The following is a 22490-nucleotide window of genomic DNA, read 5'->3' as shown; positions in this document are numbered from 1 at the left end:
GGGGAGGGGCAGGGGACACAGGCTCCCTTGTTTACTAGGGAACACCGGAGAGAAAGGTGTGTTTCATCATCAGCTGCCACCTTCCCTTGACCTTTCTCCTGTCATCCCTGGACCGGCGTCCATCATGTCCCACACCACATCACCACAGGCTTGTGTGGTGTGGAGACACAGACTTAGTATTAGCAATGTTAGCTGTTTAGAGATTTTTTTTTTTTTTTTGTATTTCCAGTCTTTCTCTTGTTGCTCAGTTGAAGCAACTGGTGTGCTCCGGAGGAGTGAGGCATTTTAGTTCTCTTTGAATGGCTTCATTCTTCCTTAATCAGCGTAAGCAAAGATAACTTTCTAGGCAGTATCCCAAATACTCAATGACAGTACTTCTCAATCTAGTACTTTGACATCCTGCCTGGAAGGCGCGGGGTGAGGCTGTAGGTGCCCGGCATCGCCTTCCATTCCTAGATCTGCAGCTGGAGCCTTCCTCGGCCCCGGCAGTCACCACACTGCACTCTAGCTACACCGTGTTGCTTCATGGCTTATGGTCTATCCTTTAAGGCCTAATTCTAGGCTAAGTAATTTAATAGTCTAAACATGAAAAACAGCTACCATGAGGGATGAGCAGCTGCCATGAAGGTGCTTTCTGCTGTACCCTACCCTTCCTACACCCATAGGGCACGGCGTTCATTTTCCTGTGCCTGTCTCTGAGAGCCACCCCATCTGTTTCATAATTTATACTGGCCTTCTCAGCCAGGGAGTCTGGATAAGTCACACATCTGAAGGGCTCTCTGTCCACTTTACCTTCTCAGGCCTTTTGCTGACAGACGCGATCTGATTGATTGGGAGAGCAGATGTGTTGCTGGCAAAGATACAGTGTTCTGGAATCACCTGCAAGGGGGAAGAAGCGTTTGAGAATCTATTGGGTAGGCCTAGCGGTGCCAATCCACGGCACAGCTGAGTGATACTCAGGCCCAGCCTGCTGTCTTATCCACACCTGCTCACACACAGCCAGAGCTCACACAGACATGAGGAGTCACCTAAAAGCTCTGTGTTGCCCTCGTTCTCTTTTTGTCTGAGGTGTCCTCTAGTGATGGCCTGTCCTGCCCTAGAGACGACGACCTCTCAGCACCTGGGTAAAACAATGCCTTAGATAGATGCCAGAGGCATGCCTGGAACTAAGTTTCATTCTGGTGGGGCATGGTGTCGACCCTCTCAGTATCTGGATGTGCTCACGTCTGGAAGATGAGGGAGCCGCTAGCCCCAGGCACTTTCAATAAGCCAGAAAGCGCACACTTAATCCAATCTAATAGCGCCACCGATGAGCAGTGTCCACTATGATCGCACCTGCAGCACATAACTACTACCCCGTTAGCTCTAGTAGCTCACTGTCCTAACACAGACTATTCAGTGTTCTGTCCAATGGAGCACCACCACAGACAGGTAAGCATCTGGAACAGGCTCGGGAAAACTTCCTTAGTTAGTTCCCTTTGCTGTCTAGATCTGAAGACACTTGATTATGGTTCACAGTCAACCAAACCAAACCAAACCAAACAAACAAAAAACCAAAAACCCCAAACCAAACCAAACCAAACCAACCAACCAAAAACCAAAACCAAACCCAAACCAAAACAAACCGCAGGGTACCTGGCTGCACTTCACTTCCTGATGCTATCTGGACGTCTGGGTTCCTCCCCACTTCACTGAGGATGGCTAATGAACACTGGGCTTAGGAGCATAAGGAACTTAATTTTCTCCCCTTAGCGTTTAGACTTGAGCTTTCTGATACGCATAGCGTGTATGGCCTCACCGAGGCCAGCAGATTGCTCAGTGGGTGAAGGCACTTGCTGCCACGCCTGGGCCACCACATGGTGCAAGGAGAGAAACGGTTCCTGCACGTTGTCCTCTGGCCTCCCGGGAAGACCCACCCGTCTCTGTCCTCCAGGATTCAGGAGCCATAAGCCCTACTTACGCCTTCTACTTCCTTTAACACTTTATGCTTAACGCCGAGGTCCTCAAACACAGCTTCAATCACCATGTCGGCCTTCTCAAAACCCTTGTAATCAAGCTGCCCAATCAGGTTGCTGAAGATGGAATCCCTTTCGAATGACGTCAGAGCTTTCTTCTTCACTTTGTCATTCAGTCTAGAAAGAACATGTCCTTAGAGTGAAGAGCAGGGACAGAGGCCACACAGTTGCTGCACAGCTTCTATCATTACTCCCATGTTGAGGGGGCCGAGGTCAGAGGCAATGGGGGTCAATGGCTAGTGAGGGGGTTATTAACACTGAAGACAAGGTGGCCCCCAGGCACACAGGCTATCACAAAATGCTCTATACAGTTGATGGACAAAAACTGTATTCCTTATAGAACAGTTCAAATCGCCAGCCAGAGGAGAATCAATAAATAAGCCAGGATGAGACTGGCAAAGACACGCCACCATGTCCTGGGCCAGCGGGTGTTACCACTCACCTACCTACCTGCTACGTTGTTCTCCAGTCACAACCTAGAGGGCGGCCGGAGCACTGTGCCCTCTCCCCACTGCTACAAAGCCCTAGTGCAGGGGCTCGAGCCCAGGGCCTTCGCATGCTCTCCTGTCAACCCACGTCCACTCAGCACACAAGCAGCACACCGAACTTTCTTTTTCCAGAGAGAACCACAAGGGATTCTCGCCACTCAGTTAACTGACTCATTTTTATCACCAAGGGTTAAGGGACTGTTTAGGTTCATCTTGACGATATTTTTCAGAATAAACAACAGAATGTTCCTCTGAAGGATCTGAGAACCCATTCGCTAACTCTCTTAAGTAAAAGGAAAACTAAAGGCATAGGTAAGTCCAAGGAAGTATCCAGTAGGGGCTGCAGAGATGGCTGAGCCGAGAGCACTGGCAGCTCTTCTAAAGGACTTGGGTTCAATTCCCAGCACCCACATGGCAGCTCAGAACTATCTATAACTACAGTTCCAGAGGACCCAATGCTCCCACATAGACATACATGCAGGCAAGACACCATTGTATAAAATGAAATAAAAAATTATTGTTAAAAAGGATCCAATAAAGGCCTTAAAAGCATGGGCCTTCTCTGACAGGCCAGCAGCAGTCAGCCACAGCAGCTTGTTCACGTGCTGACACCAGTGGCTGGCTCAAACGCCTAGGGAGCTATTTCTGGGAAGGGAAAGGAAGCATGTGCCAAGCCAGTGGTATGGTAGGTATACTGCCCAGGCCTAAGATAGAAAAGGAAGCATCCAGAAGACGTCAGGGATGAGGCTCTCCTATGCAGCAGCTCTGCACTCTGCATGAGATGCTGGGAGGGGAGCCTGGATGCTGTGTGGGACCCCTGCCCCCCACCCCCCAGCTTTTACTTCATCTCCTTTTTATGTCATTTTGTAATTGGCAACATAACCGAGCTGCCAGGTCCTGGCCAGAACCGTGGCGGCAGCGCTCATGCTCCTTAGCAGAGGAGGGGGACAGCGTGCTCAGGCTACCCAGGCCACTCAGGAAACACAAAGCCCTCACTCAGCAGAGTCCCAAGCAGCATGGTCTAATGTAGCCAGCTCATCCATCACGTTTATGCAGAACACTGGGCTGAAAACATCAGTCTAGCTGAGCCGACCCCATTTCCTCTCAGCAAAAACTGGCGGCATGGGTGTGGGAAGGGACTGAGTGGGGTGGAATAACAGTCATCCGTTGTTTTTATTTTAAAACATTTGTTTAAACTTTACTTTTTGCACATGGGTGTTTTGCCTGCAGATATGGGAACCTGCAGGCTGCAGGGATCACAGGCTCACCAGGCAAGGGCTCTACTGTGTCACTCTCATCAGGAAAGAGGCTGAAGAGCCCTCGTGCCAGTCCTGCCTTCCCCAACTGTGGGCAGCACATGCTCACTCCCACCTCCCTTCAGCCCCAGAAAAGCCAGGTGGGTTCCAGAATCTAGTCCACTACGGCAGCTTCATGCAAACCTTAGCCAAATCACACACCCATGACTAGTTTCATACCAGAGGATAAAATAAATGGCATTTAAAATATCCACTAATAAGGAAATGCTCCAAGACCAACGGCCTATGATATTCACAAGAAAAAGAGTTTAAAGAATAATTGGTATTCCTAAAAATCAAAGAAACTTTGGTAAAACTATAGAGTAAGGGGCTCATTATGTTCAAGCAAAAGGAATCTGTGATGAAACAAAACAAAAGCCCAAGCACCCCTGCCCCAGAAAGTTTACCTCTTGGCAGAAGGAGAGGATGCTTACCCTTTGAACACTTGTTGCTGGCCCCGGCCCAGCCCCGTCACTGTGGTGTCTTTGAGTAGCGTTTTCAGTCCCTTATCCACAGAGACCTGGGCAATGCCGGCGCCCATCAGCCCTGCACCAAGGATGGCTAGATGCCTGGAGGGACAGGAGCAGACAGCTCTGGTGACCATCTCAAACACTTACTAGCTGGGAACACTGGCCAAGCTGTCACCCGGCACACTAACTACACCAGGCACGAGTATAAGAGCTTTCCCATAATCTCTCTCTACAATATTTTTTATTTTATTTTTAAAGATACATGTAAAACTCACTGGGTATAAAGAACTGGTCTTTCCATGAAGGCAGAACTAACCCAATTTTCAGCTGTCCCTGAAGCATAGAAAACCAAGTCTGATCTTGGGGAGGTGTGTGTGAAAACTAGTCCACTTGATAACTTCTTAGTGATCTGAATATTTTTTCTGTCATTCTCCTTTCTCCCAAAATCTACAGCCCTAGCCAGAATACTTCAGTCTCCTTACAGGAGCTTTTGGGTTTTTTTTTCCTCTGTGGCAGGTCTTATGGAGCTGAGGCTGGCCTTGGCCTTCTCATCTTCGTGACTGCAGGGCTAACGTCTCGCATCACCATACCTGGTGTATGTGGCACAAGCAATTGAACTCTGGCTCCTGTGTGCTAGGCAAGTACTCACCAGCTGAGCCAAGCTACAGCTGCAGCAGAGTGTGCCTGGGTCTGCCAAGGGAGACCTAAGCCAGACCCTGAGGGCATCCTAGGAGATGAGGAAGCTGCATGAATCTGCTGAAGGGCCTAGAGAAAACTCAGGGGCCTGAAGACAAGCATGTGCTTGGAATGAGGGCCCTAGTGTGCGCAGGGCAGAAGGGGGTGGGGCTAATCTAGCTCTGTGCTTCCTCAACACCTACACACTTGCTACAAAGCAAATTCTCAGGCTTTCTAGGCAGGGTGGCTTACTGAACAGTCTTCTGTGGCGCTCCAAACTTATTTTTCTTGCACAGGACCTGGCCGTTATAAAGTCCCATCAGGGCCTTCGATTCTCTGGTCAGTGCAAGCTCTCCGAATTTCTGAAAGGCGAAAGGAAACAAGGAAAGTGGAACTTTGGGGTGCTGGTGATGGTACTCCTTCGGCTCATCAGAGGGGACAGCCTGGCTCCACAGGCAGTGCGCTTGGGCTTCCAGCTACTGCTGCTGTCCCCGTCATTGCCCTCCTCTGCAGCTCACCTCACCATTGCTTTGAAGGAGGCTTGTGTTTTTGTTTTTGTCTTTTTTAAAAAAAAATTTAATTAATTAATGTTTGAGACAGGGTTTCTCTGTGTAGCCCTGGCTGTCCAGGAACTCACTGTGTAGACCAGGCTGGCCTCAAACTTGGAGATCTGCCTGCCTGTGCCTCCATACCTGGCTCTGAAGGAGGTTTTGATGGTACTGAGCTCTCAGATTCTTACAGCAGGGGAGTGGTAACATTTGCCTAGATGGATTCTCACCATCACCTCCAGTAACCCGGGACAGCGGAAACTGAAGCTCCCAAGGACTGCAGCTCTCTTTTCCTGCAGCTGGTGGCCCTCGCCACTCCCACTGCTAGATTAGAAGTATCCCAACATTAAGGATGAGGCCAGTTTCCTGGTTCCCTGCATACAGTTGGGTTTGCCCCTGGCCCTGACATCTTCCTACTGTCAAGCTTTCTTTACACTTCAAATGGGAACATGGATGCCTGGTTCTTGTACTGATATGGGAATAATGAGAACACTCGTAACATGACTGGACTCTCTATGCCAGCTATTTCAACAAGGTAAACATATATATTTAGTTGCTAACAACAAAAGTCTCTACATATTCAGTACAAATGCAGTTTTTATATGTACATAATAGATTGATCATACCCACCCCATTACTCTCTGTCCCTCCTTCCACTCTTCCTTGGCCCCCTCTTTATCCCAACATATCCTCCTCCCTGAACAGCTGCGTCAATAGTTGGATACAGGACTGTAGCTGTGGGAGGGCCAAGTACACGCAGTGAGGACACCTACTGATTTGTGAGACATACTTCTATTTTTCTGCACATATATGCGCATGCGTGCATGTGTGCCTGATTATGGTATTTAAAATATGAGGACCACATGAGCAATCCATGAGAGCTGGTTTTCTAGAGCTTTCCCTGAACTCTTCAGATTACCTTCTGGCCTATTATCAAGTTCTCCAGTGATAGCATAAAACTTAAATTACACATTCCACTCCTTACATCTGGCATACCATTAACTTTTGAGAAAAGTGAGCGGGGTAAGACTGGTCGGCATGCACTTCTTTGTTCTGGGTCAAGACTTTATTTTCTAATTCATCGGAAATGTTGCATCTCTAAGCCTTAGTAAATAGTAAATACATGTAAATCAGTATTTGTGTTTCCCTCTTTTCTCTGTGGTGCTGGGGTTGGACCTAGGGACATGCACACACTATGGGCAATCACTCTTCACTGACCTATACCTCCAGCCCTCAATGTATGCATTTTGTCACAACAAAATCAGCTCAAGTGAGCTGGGAGCTGGTGACCCACACGCCTTTAATCCCCGCACTTGGGAGGCAGAGGCAGGTGGATCTCTGTGAGTTTGAGGCCAGCCCGATTTACAGACTGAGTCCCAGGACTGCCAGAGCTGTTACACAGACAAACTCTGGTTCAAAAAAAAAAAAAAAAAGGGCTGGAGAGATGGCTTAGTGGTTAAAAGCACTGGTAGTACTTCCAGAGGTCCTGAGTTCAATTCCCAGCAACCACATGATGGCTTACAAGCATCTGAAATGAGATCTGGTGCCCTCTAACACTATATACATATATAGTAAATAAATAAATCTGAAAACAAAACAAACAAACAAACAAAAACCCAAATCAACCCACGTGCAGACTAAAGGTATTCAGGCCACTAGTTCTGAAAGGGCGGCTGCTTCTTGTTCTCATTACACATTCATTACTGAGCAGCTTCAAGCACTGCAGACACCGTCCCATTCTCAAGCCACTCAATCAGTGAGAATAATCATATTGGCCATTGCAAGTATGACCTATGTAGTATGTTTTACATATAGCATATTTTATGTACAAGCATTCTGAGTTTTAAACAGAGCTTTGGGTCTTTAGTTTTCTACAATTAAACTGGAGAAAAATCATTTTACCTGTGATTCAGCGAGATAACCAGCGTCACTTCCTTGCTCGAGACCAGCCTTCACAGCCTAAAAACCACAAATGAACTTGCTCAGTGTTGGAACAGAATGGCTAAATGTAAAGTAATGCTGAATACAACAGCCAGCCTCATTAGCTTCACACAGCAGGTAGCACACCCAGCTGTGCTGACAGTGAAGCCTGGCTGCTCTAGACTGAGCCACCGTCTCTCAGGCTGCTGCTGAACCTAGGGGAAAGGGACCTTTGCTATTCCTCCAGATCCTTTCTAAGCACAGCCTCTCCACTGTGTTAGTCACATTAGCCAGGAACCCTGTGCAGCTCAGCTTTACATCTGAGGCAGTCACTATGCCACAAATGGTGGAAAACAGAAAAGACATGTGACCCCAGACCTAAGAACCATAATTTATACATGACAGGAAACAAAACAAACCCCAAATCATTAAAATATAAAGTATCTACATTCCTAACCCAACTTCCTGTAATATCTACTATCATCATCTCTCTTCTTGGCAAGCTGCTGCTGCTTCTTCTTCTTCTTCTTCTTCTTCTTCTTCTTCTTCTTCTTCTTCTTCTTCTTCCTTCTTCCTTCTCCCTCCTCCTCCTCCTCCTCCTCTTCCTCCCTCTTCGTCTTCTTCTTTCAAGACAGGGTTTCTCTGTGTAGCCTTGGCTGTCCTGGACTCGCTTTGTAGACCAGGCTGGCCTCAAACTCACAGCGATCCACCTGCCTCTGCCTCCCGAGTGCTGGGATTAAAGGTGTGCGCCACCACACCCGGCTCTTGGCAAGCTTCTTATGCTGTCCTATTTTTACTTAAATGTACTTCAGAATCTTATTTAAATTTCAACCCTCCATTACCAAGATAGCTGGCTGATAGCTCTATCTTGTCCCTCTAATCCTCTCTGGCCTGCTACCATGAAAGGGACTAAAAGCACAGTGAAGTAAAATTGGTTAGTTCATTATACTAACCTTCTAAAATCTAACCTCAGCCTGCCTTGCTACACACTTGATACCTCACATTCACCTTCAACAGGGAGTCTCACTCACTGCTCCTTGACGGCCTCACACTCTCTGGTTTCCATAACTTTGCCCACCCTGCCTGGCCTGACTCTCCTGTCCGTCACCTCTCTGTGTTTCCCTTTCAGGTCAGATCCCATGAGCCTCTACCTCCTCTTGCTGATTGTCTCTTCCTCTGTGCGCTGATTACCTGGCATTAACTTTTTGCTGTTTTATATCTTGTATGGCTATCTGCCTTACCATAAGTATTTAATTTCTCCAGCCCAGACTGTTAAGATGAATGCTGATGTATGTGTCATGTTTCATCATCATCATTATCATCATCATCATCATCATCATCATCATCATCATCATCATCATCATAATTTATTTATTTACAATGCTGTGGACTGAATCTAAAGGCTTATACGAGCCAGCAAAGGTTCTACCAGGGCCACATCCCTAGCACATGTTTCATATTTTAGGAGTCTCATGTCTTTTACTCAAAATATACTTTGCAATGAATCCATTCTCCAGTTTTTTGGTTGTTTTGTTTATGTGAGACACAGTTTCTCTATGTAGCTCTGGCTGTCCTGTAATTTTCTATGTAGACCAGGCTTGCCTTGAACTCAGAGATCTGCCTGCCTCTGCCTCCTAGAGTGTGAGGATTATGTGTATCACCACACCTGGCTCTTTTTTTTTTTTAAAGACAGGGTCTCTATATATCCTTGCTCTGAGTGAGAAATATGAAAACGGTGGGTGCACAGGGCAAGACTCACATCAATTATTTTCAAGGGTGCAGGATAAAGGCCTTTGGTCTGCTTTTTCACTTTTTCTTCCACCGTTTTGTAAATCTGTTGTCTGACAAATGGAATAGTCATGGCAAATGACGTCAGCTCTGTAAGGTAAAATGCAGTGAGATAGTTACTGAAATGAACCAGGGCTCCATTGTCCATTTGTTCTGCAGACTCCACAGCAATACAGTAATTCCAGCCATTTGAAGGAACACAACCTAAGCATCAACCTCTGTACCAAGCTGTCTTAACATGCGTTAATCACTTGGTACATGTTAATGTCTGGTGAGGGGACGTGCAGCTTTATTACACTATTATAATCTACGTTTGCATTAATGTTTAAGTTTTTCCAAAATAACAAGCCTTTAAACAATGGCTTTAGTTGTTAGTACCATGTGACCATGAGGCAGCACTGAGCATTTTTAGGCTGACTTCTTAAAGCACAGATCAATACATTTACCTCTCTCTTTGTTTTTTGTTTTGTTTTGTTTGTTGGTTTTGTTTTTTTGAGACAGGGTTTCTCTGTGTAGTCATGGCTGTCCTGGATCTCACTCTGTAGACCAGGCTGGCCTCAAACTCACAGTGATCTGCCTGCCTTTGCCTCCTGAGTGCTGGGATTAAAAGTATGTACAACTGCCCAGCATCTCTCTCTCTCTCTTTTTGAGGCAGGGTTTTATGCAGCTGGGTCAAGCTTATTCTGAACTGCAAGTAAAGCTCAGAGGCTGGAAGAAGCCCTGCTGCGTGCTGGAACGAAGACACTCACTTTCCACCAGGCCTTTGTTGTGCTTTGCAGAGACCTTGCGATCCGCCAGGCCTTTGGCAAAATTGACTGCAACTTCTTCTAGGTATTCAATTGTCCTTTCCTCTGGAGATTTTATTCCTGGTCCTGTAAAAACAAAATAAAACAACAACAAAATGATTGCAAGGACTGGAATGTAAATCAAGCTTAGACTAGTCCTTGGCAGAGAAAACCTGTGGCAGGGAGGCTCCCACAGTCCTCCTTTCACACCAGAGTGGTAAGCTCTAGAAACCGTTGTGCACAAAGGTGCAACATGGGCTCTAAGTGGAAGAAAGGTCTAAAAACACTGTCAGTCTGCCTTCTACTTCTGTAGGTCTTGTGTGCTCCATATTCCTAGTACAAAAGTAGGAAAACAACCAACCAACTGAGTAGGCTGTGCAATTATGTGTAAAGGTGCTGCAGGAGCCTGAGGCCTGGAGCTCTAGAGAGGGAGCAGCCCAGCTTAGGCACTGGTTGGCCACTTTGTCCTTTGGTGTGTCATAGCTTTGGGGTATGGACTGCCTCCTGGACTTGGCTGAAGCCGAAGGATGCTACTATGAGGAAAACAAAACCAACAGACTTTCGGGGTGACACAGAACAGAGTAGAAGGAAGAAGAACATAAAGCCCACTTCCCCCAGAACACTATTAAGAGTCTCAGGGCGCTAGCCGCTCAAGGGCTGTTCCGAAGCGGAGGAATCTCTGTGACCCCAGGGTTAGTCCAAAGTACCTGTACACACAAGGGGGCCTGCAACAATATGCACTTGTGCTGGAAAATTTTATGTCAACTTGACACAAGCTACAGTCATCTGAGAGGAGGGAACTTCAATTAAGAAAATGCCTCCATGAGCTGGGGCTGTAGGCGAGCCTGTAGGGCATTTTCTTAATTAGTGATTAATGGGGAAGGGCCCTGTCTACTGTACGTGGAGCTGTCTCTGGCCCGGTGGCCCTGGGTTCTATAGGGAAGCAGGCTGAGCAAGCCATGGGGAGCAAGCTAGTGTGCAGCACCCTTCCGTGGCTTCTGCATCAGCTCCTGCCTCCAGGTTCCTGCCCTGCTGGAGTTCCTGCCCTCGCTCACTGCTTCTGATAATGAACCCTTAGGCAAATAAACCCTTTTCTCCCCAGTTGCTTTTGGTCAGTGTTTCATCACGCCAACAGGGATCCACTAACACAGCAACTAACTTCCCATTTATGGCATCTGCCACCTTGTGTGTCTGCTGGAAGCAGGAATTAGATCATGTGTGTAGCTCAGTGGAGTGCTCAGCATGGATGAGACTTGGCCCTATCCTTAGCACCCCAAAACCAAATAAAAATGGGGAAGCTGAGAAACCCAAATAACAGATTTATAGGGCGATGAGAACTGACACCAACCAGCTCTCAAACGTTTGCATGAATTGCACCGGAAGAAGTGGCTAGAGTGTAAAAAGAAGTCTGCACACTTGAAGTACTAAGGAACAAAATCTCAAGAAAGAGGCGCTCACTACAAACGTGTCCTGCTGTGAACCACAGAGCAGAAATCACCACTAAACAACGTCAAAATGGCCAAAGCTCAGAGAGTCCACAAAAGTCAACAACGTCACAATCCTGCAGGGCAACCAAGGCCACAGGACCCACACAGACTGCCGCTGTGCCTGTGCTACGCCACAGGTCTGCCCAGAAGGGCTTCCAGCACTGCTCAGCATACCCACGAGAGAGAGCTACCCACCCAAGGCAGGGAAAGACCACTGCAGGAGCACAGGTCGGCTGGAGGCCTACATCCTACCAGGCAAAGAACCATGACCGACTGAGGCACTCCCCTGGGGCTAAGGGGGTGACGCTGGGAGTATCGCATGGGAAATACAGCCTTCCTGTGCCACACTTGGAATCTGGCCAGTTCTCACTCCACACCACAGTTCTCAAGGGAGGTACAGGAAGGACACAGGTCTCCTGGGCTGGTCATGGTTTCTTAGCCCAGATACCTTCCTTTCTGGGTCTCTTTATCCCAGAGCATTAGCTGGCATCTTCTTACTGAGAGAAAGGGAATCTTAAAGATACTTTCCTCTACTTCCAAGCCATCTCTTCTGCCAGGCTACGTAAAGCCTGTTTGTTCAAGGCTTCCTCAGCAGTGAGATGACCGCTCACAACCCCCTGTAATTCTGACTTCACGGGAGCCAATGCCCTCTTTTGGCCTCAGAAGGCACCTGCACACATATGATGGGCACACTTACATACAGATAAACATGTGAACATTAATAAAATCTTTAAAAACTCGTGGCACACGCCTTTAATCCCAGCACTCGGGAGGCAGAGGCAGGCGGATCGCTGTGAGTTCGAGGCCAGCCTGGTCTATAAAGTGAGTCCAGGACAGCCAAGGCTACACAGAGAAACTGTCTTAAAAAATAAAACAAACAAACAAAAATCTTAAAAAACAAAACCAAACATAACTAGCTGGGTGTGGTGGCGCACACCTTCAATCCCAGCACTTGGGAGGCAGAGGCAGACGGATTGCTGGAGTTTGAGACCAGCTTGGTGTACAAAGGGAGTCCAGGACAAACAAGGCTACACAGAGAAACCTTGCCTCAAAAAACAAAACAATAAAACAAACAAAACTAAAATAAACCCTAAAACCATCTTAGTCAGATCGAAAACCAAACCAAACCCAAAACAACCCTTCAGCTCCATATATGACTTTATAGTTAATTCTATTAGGTACTTAAGTAAGAAGAAATATCAATTCTACACAAAAGTTTCCAGAAAACAAGAGAAAGGAATACTTTATAACTTATTTTATGAGGCCAGCACTGCCTGACAGTAACACTATGCAAATACTGCAAGAAAACATAATTATCCATGAAACCATTAATTCTCTTTGCCAGGCATAAATATCATTTATAGATAATCTTCAAGCTAACAATTTGTAAAAAGGATAATGTGTTATATCTAAGTAGAGTTTGTTTCAGGAGAAAAGGCTGGCTCAATAGAAAAAAAAAAATCCAGTGGGACTGACACTAAAAAAGAAAACAAATCATACAATTACCTTAATAAAAGTGAGTTCGAGGCCAGCCTGGTCTACAAAGCGAGTCCAGGACAGCCAAGGCTACACAGAGAAACCCTGTCTCAAAAAACCGAAACAAACAAACAAACAAACAAACAAACCAAGAAGGTATTTGATAAAATTAACAGCTGTTCTTAGCAAACTGAGAAACAGGGCATCCTTTCAGCTTGATAGCGGGCATTGGGGACACCCACAGCTACCCGTGCACTCCATGATAAAGCCCTCCCCTCTGAGACTGGGAATGAACTTCTGTCTGCTCCCACCATTTCCATGCAACACTGTACAGAGGTCTCAGCCACGGCAAAAGTCCAGAGACAAAGGGCATTCAAACAGTGAAGGAAGAAGCCAAGCCTTAAGAATGCACAGAAAATGCTTGAAGGCTTAACACATGAGCTTATTAAAGTCATAAGACATAGGTCCATGCCCCCAAATCAATTACATTTCTATAAACAACTATTTAATGCAAAATGAAGCATACTGGCCTAAAACTATGCAATATCTAGGAATAGACTGAAGTGGGCAGAGAGAGGCATAAAACACTGCTGTGAAATTAAGCACTTCAGTTGAGAGATATGATTCTGATGGCTGGATGTCTTAAAGATGTTATCTCCTGGGGCTGGAGAGATGGCTCAGTGGTTAAGAGCACTGGCTGCTCCTCCAGAGGTCCTGAGTTCAATTCCCAGCAGCCATATGGTGGCTCACAACCATCTGTACTGGGATCTCATGTCCTTTTCTGGCTGGCAGATAGAGCACTCATGTACATTATACATATATACAAAAAAGGTATTGTCTCCAATTTGAAAAAATTGGTATTCCAATTCAATGCTATTCCAATCAAAATTCTAGCAAGCATTTTTCTACCTATAATCTTTGTGGGTATGATCATGTTGATTATAGAATCTATATTCAAATAGAAAGCAACTACTATAGAAAAACCATCTTGAATGAAAAGACCATAGTTGGAGCAATATAATATCTGATAAATCAACAGTTAAGACCACATTGTGACCGGGCGTGGTGGCACACACCTTTAATCCCAGCACTCGGGAGGCAGAGGCAGGCGGATCGCTGTGAGTTTGAGGCCAGCCTGGTCTACAAAGCAAGTCCAGAACAGCCAAGGCTACACAGAGAAACCCTGTCTTGAAAAACAAAAAACAAAAACAAAACAAAACAAGACCACCTTTTGTTGGTTCAACAAAAGACTAGATAACTAGAAATAGAATATATAGTTGACTTTTGATCAAGGTGACACTGTAGGTCACTGGAGAAAGAATAATTTTCGTTCTTTCTTTTTATTGAGCCAGGGTCTCTCTAAGTAGTTCTGGCTGTCCTGGAAGTTGCTATGTAGACCAGAGTGGCCCTGAACTCAGATCTACCTACCTATGATGGGATTATGGCATACACCACCATGCTCAGCTACAATAATTTTCCTCCTTTCTTTTGTTTTTGTTTTTCATTTTTTCGAGACAGGGTTTCTCTGTGTAGTCCTGGCTGTCCTGGAACTTACTATGTAGACCAGGCTGGCCTCGAACTCAGAGGCCTGTAATCACAGCACTCAGGGAGACAGAGCCAGGCAGATCTCTGTGAGTTTGAGGACAGCCTGGTTTATGAAACAAGTCCATGACAGCCAAGGTTACACAGAGAAACCCTGTCTTAAAAGAGAGAGAGAGAGAGAGAGAGAGAGAGAGAGAGAGGAGAGAGAGAGAGAGAAAGAGAGAACCAGAATGCTTTCAGAAGAAAGCACAGGAGAAAATCTTTGTGCTTTTTAAATCAGAAAGGAATTCCTAGATACCAAATTAAATGCATGATCCATAAAATCCCCAAAACACCAAAACAAACAAACAAACAAACAAACCAACCAACCTTCGAGGTGCAGACAGAGATGTGGCCCACACAAGCCTGATGACCTGAATTTGACCCCCAGAAACCATGTAAAAGTTGAAGGAGAGAATGAACTCCACAGATTTGTCCTTTGATCTCCACATGTATACCATGGCATGGATGCACATGTGTGTATATGTGTACACAAACTAATGATGATAATTACAATAATAATGAGCAACTTGATATACTGGACTTCATAAAATTAAAACTATTTAACCTCAGAGAGAGAAACGGAATTCACTGAGCAGGAGGAAATACCTGTTAGTCACATAACTGACAGGAAGACTTGTATCCCAAAAGAGTGAGAACTCAAACAAAATGATTTGAAGAGACATTTTATCCAAGAAAATATATAGGAAGCAAATTAACATGAAAGATACCCAAATCTAAGACTAACGCCATGTGACATGGCTGGAAATGAGAGGACTGCTGCTGGTGGAACGAAAACTGGTAACTTCTCTGGGTGACAGGTGGATGGTCTCTTAGAAGATGAACACACACATGGCACACGGCTATCAGCCCATTCTTCAGTGTTCACCCAACAGAAGGAAAACTTCGGCCACATAAAGGCTTGTGCAGCAATGCGCATAGCAGCTCTAGTCAAAACAGTCTCAAATTAGAAACAACTTGAAATATCACCATTTGGTGACTGGATAAACAAACTATGGCATATATGTAATAAAACAGCACTCAATAGGAAGGATCACCCTGGGGAAGGGAGACGGCTCAGCAGGTAAAGGCAGTGTCACCAAGCCTGATGATTTGAGTTCAGTCCCCAGAACCAACAAGATGGAGGAAGAGAAGCAATTTTTACATGTTGTCCTCTGACATGCATACTGAGGTACATGCATAGACATACATATGTATCATATAAATAAATAAATAAATATATATTTTTTAGAAGGAAGGAGCAAATTATAGATAAGTACAATAACAACAATACATTTCAAAACCAAGCTAAATGAAAGAAGGAACAAAAAGTTACATATTAGCAATGCATTAACTATAGTAGTATTTACATAACTATGTATATTTGTTAAAACTCAAACTGTTGGCTGGGCATGGTGTCATATACCAGTAATCTCAGCACTTGGGAGGCAGAGGCAGGAAGAGCTCTATGAGTTCAAGGCCAGCCTGGTCTACAAAGCAAGTCCAGGACACCAAAGCTACACAGGGAAACCTTGTTAGAAAAACCAAAAAATCGAACAAAACAAAAAACCCTTTAGACTGTTTGTCAAAAACTGGAAAATTACATACGTATCTTTAAAAAAAACTACCTTGAAATTGGATGTACAACCGTTTCTGTCACCTTTTACATTTCATGGGTGTCTGCATGTCACTGTGAGTGCAGAGCCCAAGGATAGCTGGTCAGAGTCAGTTCTCTCTTCTAGCACGTGGGTCCTAGCACACAGGCTCAGCTCTCTGGGCCAGCTCAGTAGCTCTTGTGTTCCTGAGGCAGGGCCTCACTATGTATCCCTGGCCTGGATCTTGACACACTGTGTAACTCAGTGTGGCTCAAATTCATGGTCCATTTGTCTTAATGTTCTAAATGCTGGTGTTATAGGCATGAACCACCACACTGAGTCTGAAGTAATAGCTCACTCCTGGTATTTAAGAAGTACTAGCTGGGTGTGGTGGCGCACGCCTTTAATCCCAGCACTCGAGAGGCAGGCGGATCGCTGTGAGTTCGAGGCCACCTTAGTCTACAAAGTGAATCTAGGACAGCCAAGGCTACACAGAGAAACTCTGTCTCGAAAAACCAAAAACAAACAAACAAAAAAAGTACTGGGAGGCAATAAATGTGCATATCAGAGGTTTGTTTCTATTGCCACCAGAAACTGCATGAAAGTAGCACATAGGGCTGGAGAGGTGGCTCAGAGGTTAAGAGCACTGTCTGCTCTTTCAAAGATTCTGAGTTCAATTCCCAGCATCCACATAGTGGCTTACAGCCATCTATAACGTGATCTGGTGCCCTCTTCTGTCGTACAAGTGTGCATGCAGGCAGAACACTTTATACATAATAAATAAACCTTAAAAAAAGTAGCACATAAGTAGACATCATTTGCTAATATTTTGAGCTTGGCTGTTGCATGTTTTTATTAAAACACCAAGGGAGGGACGTAGCTCAGTGGTAGAGTACTGGCCCAGTGTGCTGCCTCGTTTAATCCCACATACTCTAAAAAAAATAAAAATAAAAACATTTAAAAAAAGCTTCCCACCAGAGACTGAAGGAGACTTACACATGGATAGGAATACATGTAATTTCTGACAACATTAAGGACTAAACTGATTGCTGTGTTCTTGGTATCAAAAAAAAAATCAGTAATAAATAGAAAGCAATGTGGGGGTGAAAATGGTTTAGTATCAGCTCTTAGAAAATGCCACTCTTGGCCAGTTGTTGGTGATGCATGCCTTTAATGCCAGCACTTGGGAGACAGAGGATCTCTGAGTTCTGAGTTCAAGGCAATCTGCTCTACAGAGCCAAGTTTCCAGGATGCCCAAACCTCACCCCCGACCCCTGGAAGCAAAAAGACAATGCCACTCCTCAAATATTGTTTTAAGAGTTGTGAGTTTCATCTTGACTAATATTCAAGAGATCAAATCCTTCGGAAAATAAGCAACTCTATAAGACCCAATTCTGAGCCATGTTAACACTTACCCAGAGGTTCCACCAACTGGTCAACCAGTCCCATTTTCTTTGCTTTGTCTGCACGAATGTTTTTACCAGTCAGCATCATGTCAAATGCAGCAGGCACACCCAGCTAGCGTGTAAGCAAGAGCCAGAATAAAGGGGGAAAACAGAATGGCAGTTAGTTACAGATCATCAAGTATATGGTTTGCTCTATAATCCCCGATGGTGGAAGGCTGAGGCGGGAGAACCATGGACTCAAGGCCCGTGTGAGCTGAGAGAAGACCCTGACTCAGAACAAAACAACAACAACAAAATCCAAAACAAAACCAACAAAACCAGCTAAGTGTGGAGGCCTATGCCTTCAATGACAACACTCAGTAGGCAAGAGGATCTCCGTGAATTCTAGGCCAGCCTGGGCTACATAGTAAGCTCTAGGACAGTCAGGACTACATAGAGAGGCTCTGGCTTAAAAACAAACAAAAAACCCAAAATAGCTAAAACCAACCAACCAAAAACAAAACAAAAAAAAAAAACCAAAAAAAAAAAAAAAAAAAAAAAAAAAAAAGAAAGAAAGAAAGAAAGAATGTCTACCAAAGTAAGTAAAGAAATTCAACAAAACATTTTGTGTCAAGATATCTTCCAGGGCTGGAGAGATGGCTCAGTGGTTAAGAGCACTGGCTGCTCTTTTGGGGTCCTGAATTAAATTCCCAGCAACCATACGGTGGCTCACAACCATCTATAATGAGATCTGGTGCCCTCTTCTGGTGTGCAGGCATGCATGCAGGCAGAACATTGTATACATAATATATCTTTAAAAAAGAAAAAAATCCTCCAGACAATTTTTATAAAGAAATGTGTATTATTTTGATTCTAACTTGGTATGTGTAATTCTAGCTCTCAAGAGGGTGAGGCAAGATTCTGAGGTCAGTATAGACTACAGGATAAAACTTGTAAAACCAAAATCAAAACCAAGCAAACGAGATGAAAGCTTCGTTTCGCACTCTCCCTTCTGAGAACTTGTGGTACAGTAGCTGTGCTGAGCTCTCTTCCCTGAGAAGTCTATAGAGCGGGAAGCTGTGCGCGGCCCGCGGCCTCTGCTGTGACAGGACATTTCTCTGCAGCTTCCAGAGATGACACTCCATAGAAATTCAAAAGCTGCCTGGGTCTTTTTCAGTCCTTTGAATACAGCAAGGAAATGGTCCAAATCAGAGGATGGAAACTTCTGTCTCTTACTTATCATGATCTATGACCCACGGTTTTGAAAAACTACTAAAGAGATACTGTGTAGATGCAGAACAAATTAATGCTCTGGAAAAGCAAGACAGTAGCTTATCATCTTTACCCTTCATCAGATGATAATAAAGATTCTGATCAATAATTCTGTAGGACTGAAAAACAAGTATCAGGAATTTAAAAAGAAATTTCTCAATGATCTTCTATATTCCTAACTTGCTTGGTTTTTGAATTCTATAATGAGTGTATTTTGTACTTTGTACAAGATGGAACAGAGGTATTTATGTGCAACAGTCCCAAGTTCATGGTGTTGGAGGATCTTAAAACTCACCATTTTCGGCAATCTCTGGGTACCTCCGGCTCCTGGTAAGATCCCCAGCAACACTTCAGGCACACCTAACACTGTTTTTCTGTCCTTTGTTGCTATTCTATATTGGCATGCAATGGCGAGCTTCAAACAGAGCAAAGAAAATTAGGATGTTAGAAAATATAAGTGTACATTGGCACCTAGGTTGGCAGGTCTACAGGTATGTATAAAGCAGGAATGTACCACAAAATAAACCATGATTCCTTGGGCTGGCATTTGCCACTCTACAATTTACCTTTTCTATCTATGTTTTATAATTTATCAACTCTTTTTTAGGGTGCCATTCTCCTTAAAAATATTCTGATGGCAATTAAATTAAAAAAACTCAAGCCAGGAGTGTATTCTTTTTTCTTTTTTTGATCTTTCAAGACAGGGTTTCTCAAGAGTAGCCTTGGCTATTCTGGAACTCTCTTTGTAGACCAGACTGGCCTTGAACTCACAGAGATCTGCCTGCCTTTGCTTCCTGAGTGCTGAGACTAAAGGCGTGCACCTGCGACACCAGCACCTGGCCCTAGGAGTGTACTCTTATAGTCTGGTTACACAAGAGTCTAAGACAGGAGGATTGCCTGAGCCTATGAGTTTGAGACCTGGGCAACCTAGGAAGACCCTTGTCACAAAACGCAAAAGCAGTAATAACTAACAATAGTTCTGAAGTTTAGCTGGGCGTGGTGGCGCATGCCTGTAATCCCAGCCGTCAGGGAGACAGAGGCCGGGGGAATCTCTTTAAGTTTGAAGCCAGCTTGGTCACAAAGCAGTCCCGGGCAGCCGGGACTACACAGAGAAACCCTGTCTTAAAAAACCAAAACCAAAACCAACCAAACAAACTAGCTCTCAAGTTTTAGCCAGGAACACCGACCCGTGCTGGTGGAGCCAGCCACCCGTGAGACTGAGGTAAGAATTAAGCAGGTCTATAACCTTTGGAGATGATTCCTTCCAATCAATCAGGGCTACTGTAGCTTCTTAACAGGCCGTGCTTATCACTGCTTTTGAGTACAACTACAAAATATATGGAATGCTTTTGAAATCATTTTCTTGTTAATCAAAATTTTTGGGGACCAAGCCCAGGTTTCCTTCATTAATGTATGTAAAAATCTAGCATATAGACCAGCATGTGACAAATGCTAAATAAATATTTTCTTTTTCTCTTCTTTTAAAACACAGTGCAATCTGGTAAGAATTTCTTCTCTTAGCTGTCATGGTGGCACATGCCTTTAATCCCAGCACTTGGGAGGCAGAGGCAGGCGGATCTCTGAACTCAAGGCCAGCCAGGTCTACAAAGTGAGATTCTGTCTCAAAAAGCAAGCAAACAAACAAAAACTCTTCAATCTTATTTTGAAGACATAAAACTCCTCAATTTTATCATCTTTACTATTCACAAGAGACTGTCTCTGTCTCTCTCTCTCACACACACACTATTTTGTTGTTTTTTTTTGTTTTGTTTGTTTTTTGAGACAGGGTTTCTCTATGTAGCTTTAGCTGTCCTGGACTCACTTTGTAGACCAGGCTGGCCTCGAACTCACAGCAATCCGCCTGCCTCTACCTCTCTCGAGTGCTGAGATTAAAGGCGTGCGCCACCACTGCCCGGCCATTACTTTGTAAGTCTCAGCCAGACTTAAGAACATGAATATAGTCACACTTGTGCGCCTCTGCCCTGTGGCCCTAAACCAGGTATTCAGATGTGAGAACGTTCCACAGTGCATTCAAATCTCAGCTGTAAGTGGGAGCAGCACTCCTTGGCTCACTTGTTCTGTGTCACTTGCTGTTTCTCACGAAATAAGAATTAAACCCATTTGGGTGTTTGACAGCTGAAAATAAAGGCACTTCTATTCAGGAAGTGTTCCTGGCTAGGCTAAAAGTTTGCAGCGGCACGGCACGTCCCACAGTGGGCGGGGCCGTCCGCACTGCCCTTTGATACTTCCATACCTCAAGTCCTCCTCCCAAGCAGGAGCCACTGATGGCGGCCACAACAGGCTTTGGGGACTTTTCAAGTTTCTCAAACGTTCTCTGTCCTTCCTGTGATATTCGTGTTGCTTCTTGGGAAGATGTACAAGATGCTAGCATGCTGAAGTAGGGACAGAAAGGACAACACAGAAGGACAGATGACAGTGGATCCTGCTTTGTATAGCTCTTCCCCCACTCTATACTCACCTTAGCATATATCAATATTTGGCAGCGAGTCTTCAAACATAGAACGGAACATGTTACACAACTTATTTTGCTTCTATAACAAACCACTGACCACAAAGCTTGAACCAGAACACTACCTGGTAAATATTTTCACTATCAGATCAGACAGTGCTAAGGTTATGTTCTGGACCTAGTTAACGTCTTTAAGCTATTTTGTAGTCTTTACCTACCCATTTTCCTACTGACTTGTAGCTGCTGCTTTGTTATCTATCTTCATAGGCCTGACTATTCCCCTCACAGGTTCTTATGAATAAGGAGTAAGATTTCTTTAGTATATGGATGAGAGTAAACGGCTGGGACAAATGTGTGCCCGCCACCTCGTGTGCGCGTATCTGTACGTTTGCTCACCTATGCAGGCACACGTGGAGGCCAACATTAGGTGGCTGCTTCACTTCTTATTTTTTGAGGCAAAGCGACCCATTAAACTCATTGTGCCCAGCTTTTTACATGGATGCTGGGATTCAAGCACAAGTGCTTGGCTAAGCAGCAGCTATTTTACCCACCGAGCCATCTCCCTAGCCCCTGCACTTTCAGTTTTTCTTAAAACTGCCAAATTGTGCCTTAAAATGGCTATACCAATTGGGATTTCCACCAAATTTTTAAATGCTTGCTGGTCTGATGGATGAAAACCAGACACTTGTTCTTGGTTAACTTAAGCAAAGGCTATATTTAGTCATCTATGATTTAAGCTGTATTTCATCAGCTTTATTATACCCTGGAAAATAACTTCAAAAAGCAACTTTGGGAGAATTTGCTTCTATCTTATTTTAGAGAAGGTATTATTTAAAGATACATAATTAAGAGGCTGACTGCTCAGTGGTTAAGAGCACTGACTGCTCTTCCAGAGGACCAGGGTTCAATTCCCAGCACTTACACGGCAGCTCACAACTGTGTGTAACTCTAAGATATGACATCCTCACATAGACATACATGCAGGCTAAACACCAATGCACATAAAATAAAGGTAAATAAATTATTAAAAAAAGAAAAAGTCATGTAATTAATTAAGATAAACTTACTTGATGTCAGCACCTGCAACAAAGCAGCCGGGCTTTGATGAGATGAGGACAGCACTTCTGATTTGGTCATTGGCCCAGATTTCATTCATTACTTCTATGAACTCTGACTGTACTTCTTTGTTCAACGTGTTTACCTACAAGAGAAGTAGCTTTAAACAGTAAGTATCACATAT

General features: G+C 44.6%; 1 protein-coding gene across 1 annotated transcript in view; it reads right to left on the bottom strand.

The window, feature by feature from the left end:
* Positions 1-22490, bottom strand: part of HADHA (hydroxyacyl-CoA dehydrogenase trifunctional multienzyme complex subunit alpha) — a 36958-nt gene that overhangs the window by 3307 nt on the left and 11161 nt on the right. Inside the window, exons 4-14 of the mRNA XM_084792603.1 lie at positions 22318-22451; positions 21035-21173; positions 19076-19195; positions 17539-17641; positions 9949-10071; positions 9171-9289; positions 7394-7450; positions 5196-5305; positions 4233-4367; positions 1961-2132; positions 793-879 (exon numbers count right to left, since the gene is read on the bottom strand). Coding sequence (XP_084648729.1) covers positions 793-879; positions 1961-2132; positions 4233-4367; positions 5196-5305; positions 7394-7450; positions 9171-9289; positions 9949-10071; positions 17539-17641; positions 19076-19195; positions 21035-21173; positions 22318-22451 — 1299 coding nt within the window. The remainder of the gene's footprint in view (positions 1-792; positions 880-1960; positions 2133-4232; positions 4368-5195; positions 5306-7393; positions 7451-9170; positions 9290-9948; positions 10072-17538; positions 17642-19075; positions 19196-21034; positions 21174-22317; positions 22452-22490) is intronic.

The sequence above is a fragment of the Acomys minous genome, assembly GCF_964271855.1.
Source record: "Acomys minous genome assembly, chromosome: 8".
NCBI classification, from domain to species: Eukaryota; Metazoa; Chordata; class Mammalia; order Rodentia; family Muridae; genus Acomys; species Acomys minous.
Note: the sequence above shows the minus strand (reverse complement) of the source record. Positions and strands in the feature narration are given on the sequence as shown.